The sequence below is a fragment of the Drosophila santomea genome, unplaced genomic scaffold (assembly GCF_016746245.2).
Source record: "Drosophila santomea strain STO CAGO 1482 unplaced genomic scaffold, Prin_Dsan_1.1 Segkk69_quiver_pilon_scaf, whole genome shotgun sequence".
NCBI classification, from domain to species: domain Eukaryota; kingdom Metazoa; phylum Arthropoda; class Insecta; order Diptera; family Drosophilidae; genus Drosophila; species Drosophila santomea.
In genome coordinates, this window is record NW_025319001.1 from 823,453 (window position 1) to 836,284 (window position 12,832).

Genomic DNA, 12,832 nt, shown 5'->3' on the forward strand with positions numbered 1-12,832 from the left:
GGAGGTAGTCGCCATCGAAGACTTCCGTGTCGCATGGAGGTAAGCGGCAGCCGGACGAAATTAGCGGCTGAGAGGGTGCTTGCGCGACTTGGGGCGTTGCTCTGTCGATTGTTTCGCCAATTTGTGCTGCACATGACTCGTATACTGAGTAGCAGTAGTCATATTTGGCCTGGAGGATAGGCACTGTGTCGAGGGATCCTTCTTGGGCCATTAGGTCAGAGCATGTTTCGTACTCTCTTTCCACTTTGTCCCATAAGGCTCGCACCTGTTGCAGACGGACTTGTAACGTGTGTAGGGACGGAGAGGCTTGATCAGGAGTGTTGATCTTCGCTTCGAAAAGGCTTACGCGATCGCTGACGGCGATGAATTTATGCAACGCTGCGGTTGCGGGCGTTGGCTGCTCAGAGGATGCCATTTTCTGTGTGGTTGAGCGTGTGACGCGGAGGAAATCAGTCCCGACAGCGGAGGGACTCTCGGATTTTCTCGATAGAGAAGACTCACTAGACGCTCGCGTCACTGGTCGGGAAATGACCAACCTAGGAGTTGTCTTCGAACTGGTCGATGGCAAAACCTTTGCTTTCGGAGTGGGAGTCGCGGTTTTGACCCTGGGACTAACGGACTTGGGTGCTGGCTTACCGCGAGTGGATAGCGGAGATTGCGGGTTGAACTTTTGTTCTTTTCCAGGTGCGGGTGTCTTTTTCTTGTCTCCCTCTAGGGGCATGCTCAGCTATGCCCTAGGAGAAGGAAGTCAAGAAGGCCTGCACGCCGCAAAAAATGTGGAATTGAAAAAGAACCAGACACAGAGGGCACCCAAATCTGGATGGACAAAGAATCCCGTCGGAATTCGGGAGACAGTTGCAATTGGGATCTGGAGATTGGAGCACGAAAGGAAAAAAAAATCCCAATTTTTGTGAAATAAGGCCCCAATAGATCTTCAATCAACTGGAAAAAGCTTAAATGAAGCACAATATAGCTAAAATTCAGTGTGAAAAATAGCTAGGAGGATTTACAAAAAACAGCCAGAGTGAAGTCCACAAGAAGATATAGCTATATTGGAGTCTAGAAAAACAATAGCTCAAATTTATAAAAAAAAAAGCTATGAATTGCAATTTCTAGAAAAATAGCTAAATAATAGCTACCAGGTGGAGTCTGGGAAATAGCCAATAATTTATAAAAAATCGTTATCGACTGGAAATCCCGAAAAAAATAGCTAATATATAGAAAATAGCTATAAATTTGAGTTTATGGAAAAATAGCTACCAGATGGAGTCTGGGTAATAGCCAAGGATTTATAAAAAATCGCTAACGATTGGAAATCCCGAAAAAAAAAAATAGCTAATATATAGAAAATAGCTATAAATTTGAATTTATGGAAAAATAGCTTAAAAAAATAGCTACCAGATGGAGTCTGGGTAATAGCCAATAATTTATAAAAAATCGCTACCGAATTTAGGACCACACCGAAAAAATCGCGACTAACGGATGCGAAATTTGAATTTGAATTTATGGAAAAATAGCTAAAAAAATAGCTACCAGATGGAGTCTGGGTAATAGCCAATAATTTATAAAAAATCGCTACCGAACTTAGGACCACACCGAAAAAATCGCGACTAACGGATGCGAAATATATACACAAAAAAAAAAAAAAACCAACAAACACGCCAAAAAGCCAAGTTGGGAGGCTGATAAATTTGGGTGGAACTGATAAATAATTATTTTAATTTAGGAACCAGAAATAGGAGCCAGAAATAGCTTGTAAAAAAATTATTATTTGGCTTAAATAATTATTAAATAATCGGGTCAGTTTTTTCTTAAATTTTGTCGTCGGACTTATTTATTTTATTTTATGTATCGGTTTAGGGTATTCTCTCGTCGCTATGCGCCGGTTTTTTTTTTTTTTTTTTCAGGGCAATAAAGAACAAAGAGGAGACGAAAGAACTTGCACTTGGCAAGCCTATGTAATTTGCGACTGTATGTATGTATTATTTGGAGTTTAATATGGGACTTGCAATATGTATTTGTCGCATCATTATTAGTCTTATTTTTATTTTCTATGTTCCATCTCTAATAAACATGTCACCTCTAATAAATAAAATTCGTATCGAGCTGTTCTTATCTTCGTTTCTTTTTGATCGCGGTTCGCTGAGTTCCGTTATGCGAGTTTAACGGATTTTGCTCTGTTCTACATAGCCTCGGTTCGACGATGCGTTAGAGTGAGACAAATGCTTGTCCTGTGGTGAGTTCGGACCAGCATGTATCAAGCGAGATGGAGCGATGTTGAAATGTACACGAGGCACTTATGTTTGAAAACTCTGAGAAAGCAGACGCGTGAATATGTCGCAACCGAGGAAGTGTACGACTCGCGGGCGGAACGCGGCAACAGAGGACCCCGAAACAGTTAACTTCCCGACATCAGAAGTGGGATCGCCTCAGCCCCAAGCCATCACTGATGATCGCCTGTCCACAATTTTGGAAATGCAGCATCGTAATCTATTGGAAATTGTGAATGCCGTGAGGGGCTCGCAGACTACACAAGTAGTTGTACTACCCAAGTTCAACCCTGAGTCCGCCGGTTCAAGTGCAGCCACTTGGTGCTCTACAGTGGACCTTATTGTAGGAGAAAATCCTCTGGATGGCAGTGCTTTGCTCATGGCCTTAACCAAATCATTGGAGGGCAGTGCTTCTAATTGGCTGTCACAAATTTGTTTCGCCGGAATGACTTGGAGCCAATTCCAAGAAATGTTCCTTCAGCAGTATGAAGGCAATGAGACGCCAGCAGCAACAGTCTTTAATGTATTAAACGGGCGGCCAAACGACGGCGAATGTCTTGCGCTGTATGGTAGCCGATTAATAACAACACTTATGGCAAAATGGAAGTCTATGACCGCAGAAGAAATTGCAGTGTCTGTTGCCCTGGCACATGCTGCAAATATAGATGGTAGGCTGCAACGCACTGTGTTCACAACTACTGTCAAAACACGCAACGAGTTGCAGAACGAGCTAAGAGCGTTTTCGTATGGCAAGAGGAAGGACCATCCCGTTCCAGAAAATTCTACCAGCAAAAGAGCTCGCCTACACCCAAATGTTAAGTGCCACTTTTGTGGAAAAATTGGCCACAAGATAGCTGACTGCCGCTCCGTGAAAAACAACTTAAAGAATCAACAAGGATCTAGTTCGAGTATTGGGCGCTTATCTGACTCTAAACCTGGGTCAATTACTTGCTATAGATGTGGAAACCAGGGGCATATAGCGTCAGCTTGCCCTGCAAGACAATCGTTGTCAAACCAAACTAAAGCCGACGAGAAGCGTGTCAACGTGTGTCACGTAGTCGAGCCAATTGGGACATTGATATCATCGGGTGAGTCGTATCCATTTTATTTCGACTCTGGAGCCGAATGCTCACTTGTAAGAGAATCTGTGTCCACCCAACTCTCGGGCACACGAATTAACAACATTGTAGTTTTAAAGGGTATCGGAAATAATACTGTTACTAGTACATTACAAATTTTGTCAAACGTAACAATAAGTGGTTACTGTCTCGAAGTGCTTTTTCACGTAATTCTTAATGATTGCATTAATTATAATATTATAATTGGACGCGAAATTTTAAGTCAGGGATTTAGTGCTACTAACGGGTGTTTTTTTTAGAGGTATAGAACTTTAAGTTGGCATTACTGTTCAAGATGGCGACCGATTTAACAGCTGTCAAGTGATTTATTCTCAGTTTGGTTTGGCAATTCGTCATGCGTGCTTACAAAATCCAACTCGTGCAAGAATTGAAACCAAACGATCATCAAGCAAGGCGTAGATTCGTCGAATGGGCCCAAAACGAGATTGCTGTTGTTCCCGATTTTTCATAAGCCTCCAAGATCTTGTGATTTAACACCGCTAGACTACTTTTTGTGGGGCTATGTAAAGTCATTGGTCTATGCGGATAAGCCACAAACGCTAAACCATTTGGAAGACAACATTCGCCGTGTTATTGCCGATATACGGCCAAATGTTGGAAAAAGTCATTGCAAATTGGACGTCCAGATTGGACTACATCCGAGCCAGCCGTGGCGGTCATATGCCAGAAATCATATTTAAAATGTAATGCCACAAGATTATCTTTCATGTCAATAAAATTCATGTCAATCGAATAATCCATCGTTGTTTTATTGCAATTTAAAGTTCTATACCTCTAAAAAAAACACCCTATATAACAATAGATAAAATAGAGTTATGTAAAACAAGGTCTGTGCAAACCCTATCTGCTTTGAGTAGTAGTTTTAATCTTGAAAATGTTAATACCGAATTGTGTGGCGAGGATAGGAAAATCTTGGTAAATCTTTTGAATGAATTCTGTGACTCATTTATAGACGGTTTTCCCAAAAATCGTGTTACAACTGGCGAATTAGAAGTACGCTTAATTGATCCAATAAAAACTGTACACAGACGACCGTACCGACTTAGTATAGAGGAAAAACAAATTGTCCGAAACAAGGTTAATGAGCTGCTGTTAGCTAACATCATCCGTCCTAGCAGCTCACCGTTCGCCAGTCCAGTTTTACTCGTTAAAAAGAAAAATGGTTCTGATCGTCTTTGCGTGGATTACCGCGAACTAAATACAAACACAGTTGCAGAAAAATATCCCTTACCACTAATTAGTGACCAAATATCTAGGTTGCGTGGAGCAAGTTTCTTTAGTTGCTTGGATATGGCCAGCGGGTTTCATCAGATACCTATTCACGCAAATTCAATTGAACGCACGGCTTTTGTGACACCTGACGGCCAATTCGAATTTCTAACTATGCCCTTCGGGTTAAAGAATGCCCCATCCGTGTTCCAGCGTGCAGTTATGAAAGCTTTGGGTGAGCTTGCCCATTCTTACGTTATCGTTTATATGGACGATATAATGATTATCGCAGAAACAAAAGAAGAAGCTTTTGTAAGGTTAAGGACAGTTTTGAAAATATTATCGCAGGCTGGGTTTTCTTTTAATATCGGAAAATGTTCATTCCTGAAATCTTGCGTTGAATATCTGGGGTTTGTGGTAAAAGAGGGCGAAATAAGACCAAATCCATCTAAGATAAAAGCATTAGTCGCTTTACCGCCTCCGCAGTCTGTTACCCAAGTAAGACAATTTATTGGCCTAGCCTCTTATTTTAGGCAGTTTGTGCCAAAGTTTTCAGAAATCATGAAACCCTTATATAGACTGACCTGCAAAAACAAAATATTTGAATGGAAACTTGAACACGAACAAATTCGTCAAAAAGTCACTAAATTGCTTACAAATGAGCCCGTCCTTGTTATCTTCGATCCTCGGCACCCCATTGAACTGCATACAGATGCCAGTATGGATGGCTACGGAGCAATTCTACTCCACAAAATAGATAATAAACGTCGTGTAGTTGAGTATTACAGCAAACAAACATCCTTGACGGAATCTCGATATCATTCGTACGAGCTTGAAACTTTAGCTGTGTATAACTCCATGAGACACTTTCGTCACTATTTACATGGGCGACGATTTGTTGTTTTTACAGACTGTAATTCCCTAAAAGCTACTCGCAACAAGACTGAACTAACGCCGAGAGTACACCGTTGGTGGGCATATATGCAGTCCTTCGACTTTGACATAGAATATAGACCTGGTGCCAAAATGGCACATGTTGATTTCTTGTCACGCAATCCACTGCCAACTGCTCGGGTTATTACTGGTGAGGAAGAAAAACATGTTCTATTGGCCAAAATAACGGACAACTGGTTACTTGCAGAACAACAAAAGGATTCAGAGATTTCCACGATTGTTGTTTAAATACAGAACAATGAATTGGGTGAGAGCTTGGCAAAAAGTTATGAAATACGCTCGAAAATGCTTTTTCGCAAAATTCAAAGGAACGGTAAAACTCGTTGCCTGCCAGTTGTCCCCAGATCATTCAGATGGTCAGTAGTGAACCATGTCCATGAAGCAGTTGTACATCTTGGGTGGGAAAAGACTTTAGACAAAATGTACGAATTTTACTGGTTTGAGAACATGGCCAAATATGTTCGTAAGTTCGTTGATAATTGCATTACGTGTAAGTTAACTAAGCCTCCGTCAGGAAAATTGCCAATCGAACTCCACCCCATACCAAAAGTAGAAATTCCATGGCACACGATCCATATAGATATTACGGGAAAATTAAGCGGCAAGAGGGATCAAAAGGAATATATTATCGTTCTGATTGACGCGTTTACAAAGTTTGTTTCTTTGCATCACACGGTAACCATTAATAGTGAAAGTTGTATAGACGCCTTGAAGGCTTCAATTTCCGTATTCGGTGTACCAACACGAATCATTGCAGATCAGGGTAAATGCTTTACAGGCTCTTGTTTCAGTGAATTTTGTTCCATGCAAAAAATTCAACTACACTTAATTGCAACAGGGGCTAGTCGTGCCAATGGACAGGTAGAACGCGTTATGAGTGTGCTTAAACGCATGCTTACGGCGCACAGTGGTTCCTCTTGTATGGAGACGCGGCCATAAATACTTCCAGTGCAGTTAGAAACCTCAAATTTAACCTCAGGGATCCAATAGTGCTTCAGTAAGCATGGTGTAAAAATTGTTAGGATTGGAGCCCCCTTCCCCACCAAAATGCAAAAAAACCCCTTTTCAAGCACCTATAAGTAGGCAATAATTTTTTTTAGCAAATAAAACCAGGTTAATTCGTGTATATTTTTGACAAATGGGCAGGCAGACAAATATATATACTTTATGGAGTCTTATTCTTCTCTCTATTCTCTTCTTCTTTATTTTTGTTGTTTGGAAAAAACTAATGAAAAATATAAAAATGCATATTAGAAATTAATTTAATACTTTATTATTAATTTTACAATGTTTCCTCTAGCAAACTATAAACAGATTCAAGCAAAGTTGACTTATCCTTTTTCTCAAGGTCCCTCTGTCCGGTTATAAACGGATCGGAGCGTAGAAGGAGTGCATTCAAAATGTCGGTGTTTGTAATAATCCGTGACATTTTCCGGCTGTGATAAAGTCTACATTTTTTAATTTCTTTGTTGTTTGATTCCGCAGCTTCCTCGGAAAGCTCTCCAATTGATATAATTGCATGTTCTATAATTGCAGATCCATGAATTAATACCTTGTGAACTGTAGCCGGCAAATAGTACCATGAATATTTTTTTGTCAGTTGCTTGGCAGTTTCTAAAGCGTATTCATTAAATTTCTTGGCATTAATTTTGTAGCCCGATGCAATAGCTTGAAGTATAGTGGCACAACGATGGATCAAGTTTTCATCTATTCCTGTAATATCAGATGCCAATTTTGGATTAGAAAAGAATTTTCTAGCGACATTTCCGTCGTTTGATGATCCTCTACCCCCATCTCTGGGCTTGTCAACTATTAATCCCATTTTTTCGCGAAATTCTTTTTGAATTTTTTGCTTTCTTTTCATTACTTCCAATTTTTTTCCGGATCTCTCACCTGCCACATCTTGACGGAGGACTTGTAAGATATATGTAAAAAGTATTCAAAGAAGCGTATTTTTGCATGAAGGGGAGAAAGACCAAACTCGAAATGTTCTTTGTTTACAACTTTGTTTAAGCATTTGTCCAAATCGTTCATTTCTTTTGGATTTGCACCACAAATGTAACATTTGGCAGAAGATGACTCAGTTAAGGCATTGCATACCTTTCCATCCACCATAGTCAGTTGTAAACTATGTTCAACGTTTATATTTCTATTATGAATAAAAATCACTGACCGCTTTAGAAGGTTTATTTTCTCTTTAAAATATCTCTCCTCATTGATAGAAAGTTGACTTGTCTCTTTTTGGAACTGGAAACGTATTGGCCTGCAGTAACGCGTTGAGGAGGGCCTGGGATTTTTCCAAATTATTTTATTGCCAGATTTTGAAATAAGTTGAAGTGGTACGTAGGATGTCACAAACAAGCTTTTGTCATCTAAATCATTATTGGAAAATTTTTGTTTGTATTCACTATGACCTGTACTTCCATCAAATCCCCATTTTCCAATTAACACCAAATTTTCAATAGAATCGTCATTGACTGTTTCCACAACATTAGCCTGTAGCTCTAAAATACTCGACGCTGTATTATCTAATAAACTTTGTAATTCAACTTCAGCGTGAGATTCGTCTACAGATATGTTTTCAGGGTATCTCTTTTTCTTTGAATTTAATATACGTTTATAGCATGGAAAAAAATCAAAGGATATTTTGCTGTTCACGAAGTTTCTGATAAGCAAATATTGGTTTTTAGACATAGCGGTCTCCATTAATAGCGAAATTACCTCATCGGGATCTGCTGGCAATATATTTTTCATTTCACATTCAGTGCGTAACGAAGAAATAGCAGATTCGTCTAATTCGGCCAGATGAGCTATACGCCGTCGCTTTGTTCTCGCCGAGGATTCCTCAAAATCAAGTTTTTGACGTCCACGATGTGGACTTTGTACCCTTTGCTGATATTTTTTAGAGATGTTTTTCACTGGAATTGATTCGTTTTGATTCAGCCAATCAGACTTATATTTGAGTACTGACGATTTCTTTCGATCATAGCGTGTCCAATAATCAGCAATTTGTTTACAAAGGTTTGGAATACATTGCATATGTTCGGTCAATTCAACTATGTAGCCTTTAGTCTTAATTTCATCTCGTACAGCAGTGATAATTTCTTGTATTTTTTCTGTATAGATACCCTTTTTTGTGCACCATAAATTAAAAATGTGATGGCGTTCAAACACACACTGATACAAATCGCCGTCTTAAGCCAAGTCAAATTTACACAGAAAAAATGACAAAATAATTAATTAAATGAGCATTGAAAATTTTACACATACACGAAAGACAAAATCACACAGACAGCACAATAAAAAGGCAAAACAGAGACTTCGTTGGCAAATTTGACTTTGAAAAAATAAGAGATTGGGTTAGTATATTAACGATAACAAGCACATCCGCAACTTTCCGCAAAATTCTCGAAGAGTTTTATTACCTCAAGAAACTCTTTAATACAATGACATAAACATTTATTTCGGGGTATCGGCGGGACACAACTAAAACTTTACGTAAACATGAAAAAGACGTTCACAAAATACACAAAAAAGGTTAAATCAAATATAATTACAAAAAAAGTGTTAAATCAATGAAATTAACTTAACATAATGAATTTATAAAAGTAAATACCTTCAAATTTAAACTGCATTTTAAATTATATCAATCAGATAAGTATTACTGACGCTTTACCTTTTTGAAGTTCGCTCTGTTATTAAGAAGAATGCAATTCGTCCAACTACGCTTCGCAAATGAGCTTGTGCTTGCGACTTCAATTCTATTTTTAGAAAGTCCCGTTAGCTTTCTAGAAAAAACCGGTTTTGTCTTGTATTGTCTGGACATTTTAGAGATGATTTGTTTACTTTTTGCGCAAATCTATTCTGGTTCATATTTTTTGAATTTTGGCCTCTGGGGGAACCACTGTGCGGCGGTAGAGAGCAGCCATCGTTCTTGGCAAGATGCCTTAGGAGAGATACAACTAGCTATAAATTGTACTACAAATCGCATAACGAAAGCCAGTCCTCTTGAATTACTAATCGGAAAAGAATGTAGACCATTTAATATGTTACCAATATGTGAACAAGTTAATAAAGTCGATGTAAATATTATAAGAAATATCGCGAGAGAAAATATTAAAAAGAACGCCTTGTATGAAAAAACTAGATTCGATAAGCACAAAGCCAAATTTGATAACTTTAGTGTTGGCGATTATGTTTTACTTAAGAACGAAGAAAGGCACCAAACAAAATTAGACCAAAAGTATAAAGGACCTTTCCTTGTGACAGAGGTACTTGAGGGAGATCGTTATATTTTAAAATCTTTAACTAATAAGCGGACTTATAAGTACCCACATGAAGCTTTGCGCAGTATGCCAACAGAGGAGATCCCCAAAGAGTTAGATCTATGTGACGATCATGAAAACGTTGAAAGAGACGTTAGAAATCCCTTGGTGGATTCCAATGTGGATGAAAACGTTGAAAGAGACGTTAGAAATCCGTTGGTGGATGCCAATGTGGATGAAAACGTTGAAAGAGACGTTAGAAATCCGTTGGTGGATGCCAATGTGAGCGGAAAGTTACTGAGTTGTTTGAAGACTCAAGTGAATGAGAGGCATTGATGGATTTCAATGCGAGATTGGGGACACATGCAACGTCGCCAAGTTGCCAGTGCTAGTAGGTACACGTGTTACTATGTTGACTTATTTGATGTCTGGTGACTGGCGGCGTGGCAGGTTGAATTGTCCTAGTGTGTTGCTAATAATGACAAACGATCTTCTTGGTACTTCTGTCACTCGAGTTGGTCGATAACATGAAAAATAAAATTAAAAAAAAAAAAAAAAAAAAAAAGAGAACCTTTACTAATACTCTGAATTACGTTTAATGTTATCTTTCTAGATTAAGCTTGTTTAATTTTGAAACTTATATTACACACGAGGACGTGTGCTGGTCAGGAAGGCCGTGTCGCATCATTATTAGTCTTATTTTTATTTTCTATGTTCCATCTCTAATAAACATGTCACCTATAATAAATAAAATTCGTATCGAGCTGTTCTTATCTTCGTTTCTTTTTGATCGCGGTTCGCTGAGTTCCGTTATGCGAGTTTAACGGATTTTGCTCTGTTCTACATAGCCTCGGTTCGACGATGCGTTAGAGTGAGACAAATGCTTGTCCTGTGGTGAGTTCGGACCAGCATGTATCAAGCGAGATGGAGCGATGTTGAAATGTACACGAGGCACTTATGTTTGAAAACTCTGAGAAAGCAGACGCGTGAATATGTCGCAACCGAGGAAGTGTACGACTCGCGGGCGGAACGCGGCAACAGAGGACCCCGAAACAGTTAACTTCCCGACATATTTATGTATGGAGAAACATATATATGTAATGTAATATCGGAAGAAAAAAGTCAGGTTTTATTTTATTCTGTATGGCGAGATTTGTGTTTTATTTTGAGCCAAGAGATAAAATTTGTTCTCAGTTCGGGTTCGATATTATTTATTATTTTTGGTAATATATTTTATTTGTGTATTAAATTGGTTAAATCTATGGAGTGATTCTTATATATGTATGTAGATGTAAATTTTATTGGAATATATGTATGTCAATGGATATGTATGGGTATGTATATTTATGGGTATGTATAATTTTATGTGTATGTAAAATTTTGCTGAATATATGTATATGTATATTTGATTTAATTTAGTTGAATTTGTGGTTTGTATTTTATTGAGGCAAAAAAACAGCAGTTTAGCAGCGGACGATAATAGTGAATTTTGGACAGTGTTTTAAAAAATGTATATATATATATGTATATGCGCTTGGATACCAGCGGATCACCGTGAGACGAATTAGGGGGCCGGTATTGGCAAAGTGCTTGTTTATGCACTTAAAAAAAAGAAGTAATAACGGTGGCTGGGCGCATGTACTTATATATTTTCACTTTTCACTTGATACGGATGGACGGAAAGAATAAACGCCGTTGGAAAAACGAAAATGGCGACCACGGACGGAATAGGATTTAAAGCCGTACTTATCTTGATTTTTCCGCAAGGAGCGCTGGCAGGATCAGGATGTCGCGGACTCGAAGGACCATGAAGTGGAGTGGGCGGAATTAATTGTTGTTGCTGCGGCTGCTGCTGCTTAATGCTCCAGAAATTAAACGCCCGGGATCGACTTCAGTTATGCACTTTATTGTAACACTTGTAAATTAAGACTAACTTAAAACTAACATAGGGAATACCGCGGGACCGCGGAGTGGTGAATACCTTGCGGGAAGGAGAGCGAGAGGAGAGAAGGAGAGCGCGAGCAGCGGTGCTTGCGAGCCGTGGAGGAGCTTTGAGTACAAGCATTGGCCGCTTACACTGCCGCTCAACTGTTTGCGCCCTTCTGGCGTGAACAGGAACATAAATGGGGAATTTCAAATTGTTGGGTCTAAGTATAAACCAATCTTCTGCTGGTTTGAAATCAATTTGGCAATTATATTTTTTAATGAAATGTATTCACACGGTATGGGAAAATTTTTATCTACTTAATGAAAGTCGTGTGGAATAATGTATTTACCTGTCTGTATCTCAATAAAAGTCTGTCCTTGAGATTGAACTATCTGTTGGCTTATGCCTTGAATATTTATTTTGTTAGTTATTTGAACATTAGAAAATTTTTCAGAATTCTCTTTGAGAATAGAAATATCTGCACCTGTATCAAGAAGGAAAACAAGTTTTACACCTGTTTCGACATGAATGATTGTGGTAAATATATTGAGATTATAATTGATGGTGTATACTCTACGATCTTCTCCTACTGGGTACCTAAAGGCTGTTGCGAGTTTCCCTGATCTTGGGTTACTCGTACATTGACATTATTGCCGTTATTGTTATTCTGGTTGTTGTTAGGGCCTCTGTTTCCATTATTGCCTCTATTGTTGCCATTATAGCTGTTATTATTTCCATTATTGCGGTTTTGATAACCGTTATTCTGGTAACCGTTATTTTGGTATCCGTTATTATAGTTGCTTCTTTAACTATTGTTATCAAAGCCTCTACCTCGGTTAGGACCTCTATTGGCATTGCCGTATCCTCTGTTACCTCTAAAGTACATAACTTTATTAATATCACCGGTAACTCTTGCACTCGTTCTTATGTATGCGCTTATCGCTGCATCCATAGTGGTGCAAGTCCCTGCTTCTAGTACTGTTTTGACACTTTCGTGCTCAGCGCGATTTATCATGGTGTCAATTGCCTCTCTAGTACTTAGACTAGTGGCATGTTCTAGAGGTATAC

The 12,832-nt window shown here is 38.8% G+C and overlaps 2 protein-coding genes across 3 annotated transcripts; one reads left to right on the plus strand and one right to left on the minus strand.

Annotated features, from left to right (window-relative positions):
- Nucleotides 1-2,122: 2,122 nt before the first annotated feature.
- Nucleotides 2,123-10,575, plus strand: LOC120457636. The gene is made up of 2 exons (XM_039645132.1): nucleotides 2,123-3,358; nucleotides 10,451-10,575. Exons 1-2 carry the CDS (start codon nucleotides 2,335-2,337, stop codon nucleotides 10,453-10,455), a joined length of 1,029 nt encoding a protein of 342 aa, XP_039501066.1. The 5' UTR covers nucleotides 2,123-2,334; the 3' UTR covers nucleotides 10,456-10,575.
- On the minus strand, nucleotides 6,830-9,482 carry LOC120457635. Of its 2 annotated transcripts, none has more exons than XR_005617065.1 (2): nucleotides 7,153-9,475; nucleotides 6,830-7,096 (listed from the first exon to the last, which is right to left on the minus strand). XR_005617065.1 is itself a non-coding variant. In XM_039645130.1 (2 exons), exon 2 carries the CDS (start codon nucleotides 8,609-8,611, stop codon nucleotides 7,436-7,438), a length of 1,176 nt encoding a protein of 391 aa, XP_039501064.1. In that variant the 5' UTR covers nucleotides 8,612-9,360; nucleotides 9,419-9,482; the 3' UTR covers nucleotides 6,830-7,435. The 2 variants fall into 2 exon arrangements, 1 of the variants encoding a protein (XP_039501064.1); XM_039645130.1 differs by having other exon boundaries at nucleotides 6,830-9,360; nucleotides 9,419-9,482.
- Nucleotides 10,576-12,832: the final 2,257 nt, after the last annotated feature.

Coding starts and splice junctions, on each gene's coding strand:
- LOC120457635 (XM_039645130.1), bottom strand. CDS start 8,611: ATGCAATGTATTCCAAACCTTTGTAAACAAATTGCTGATTATTGGACA.
- LOC120457636 (XM_039645132.1), top strand. CDS start 2,335: ATGTCGCAACCGAGGAAGTGTACGACTCGCGGGCGGAACGCGGCAACA.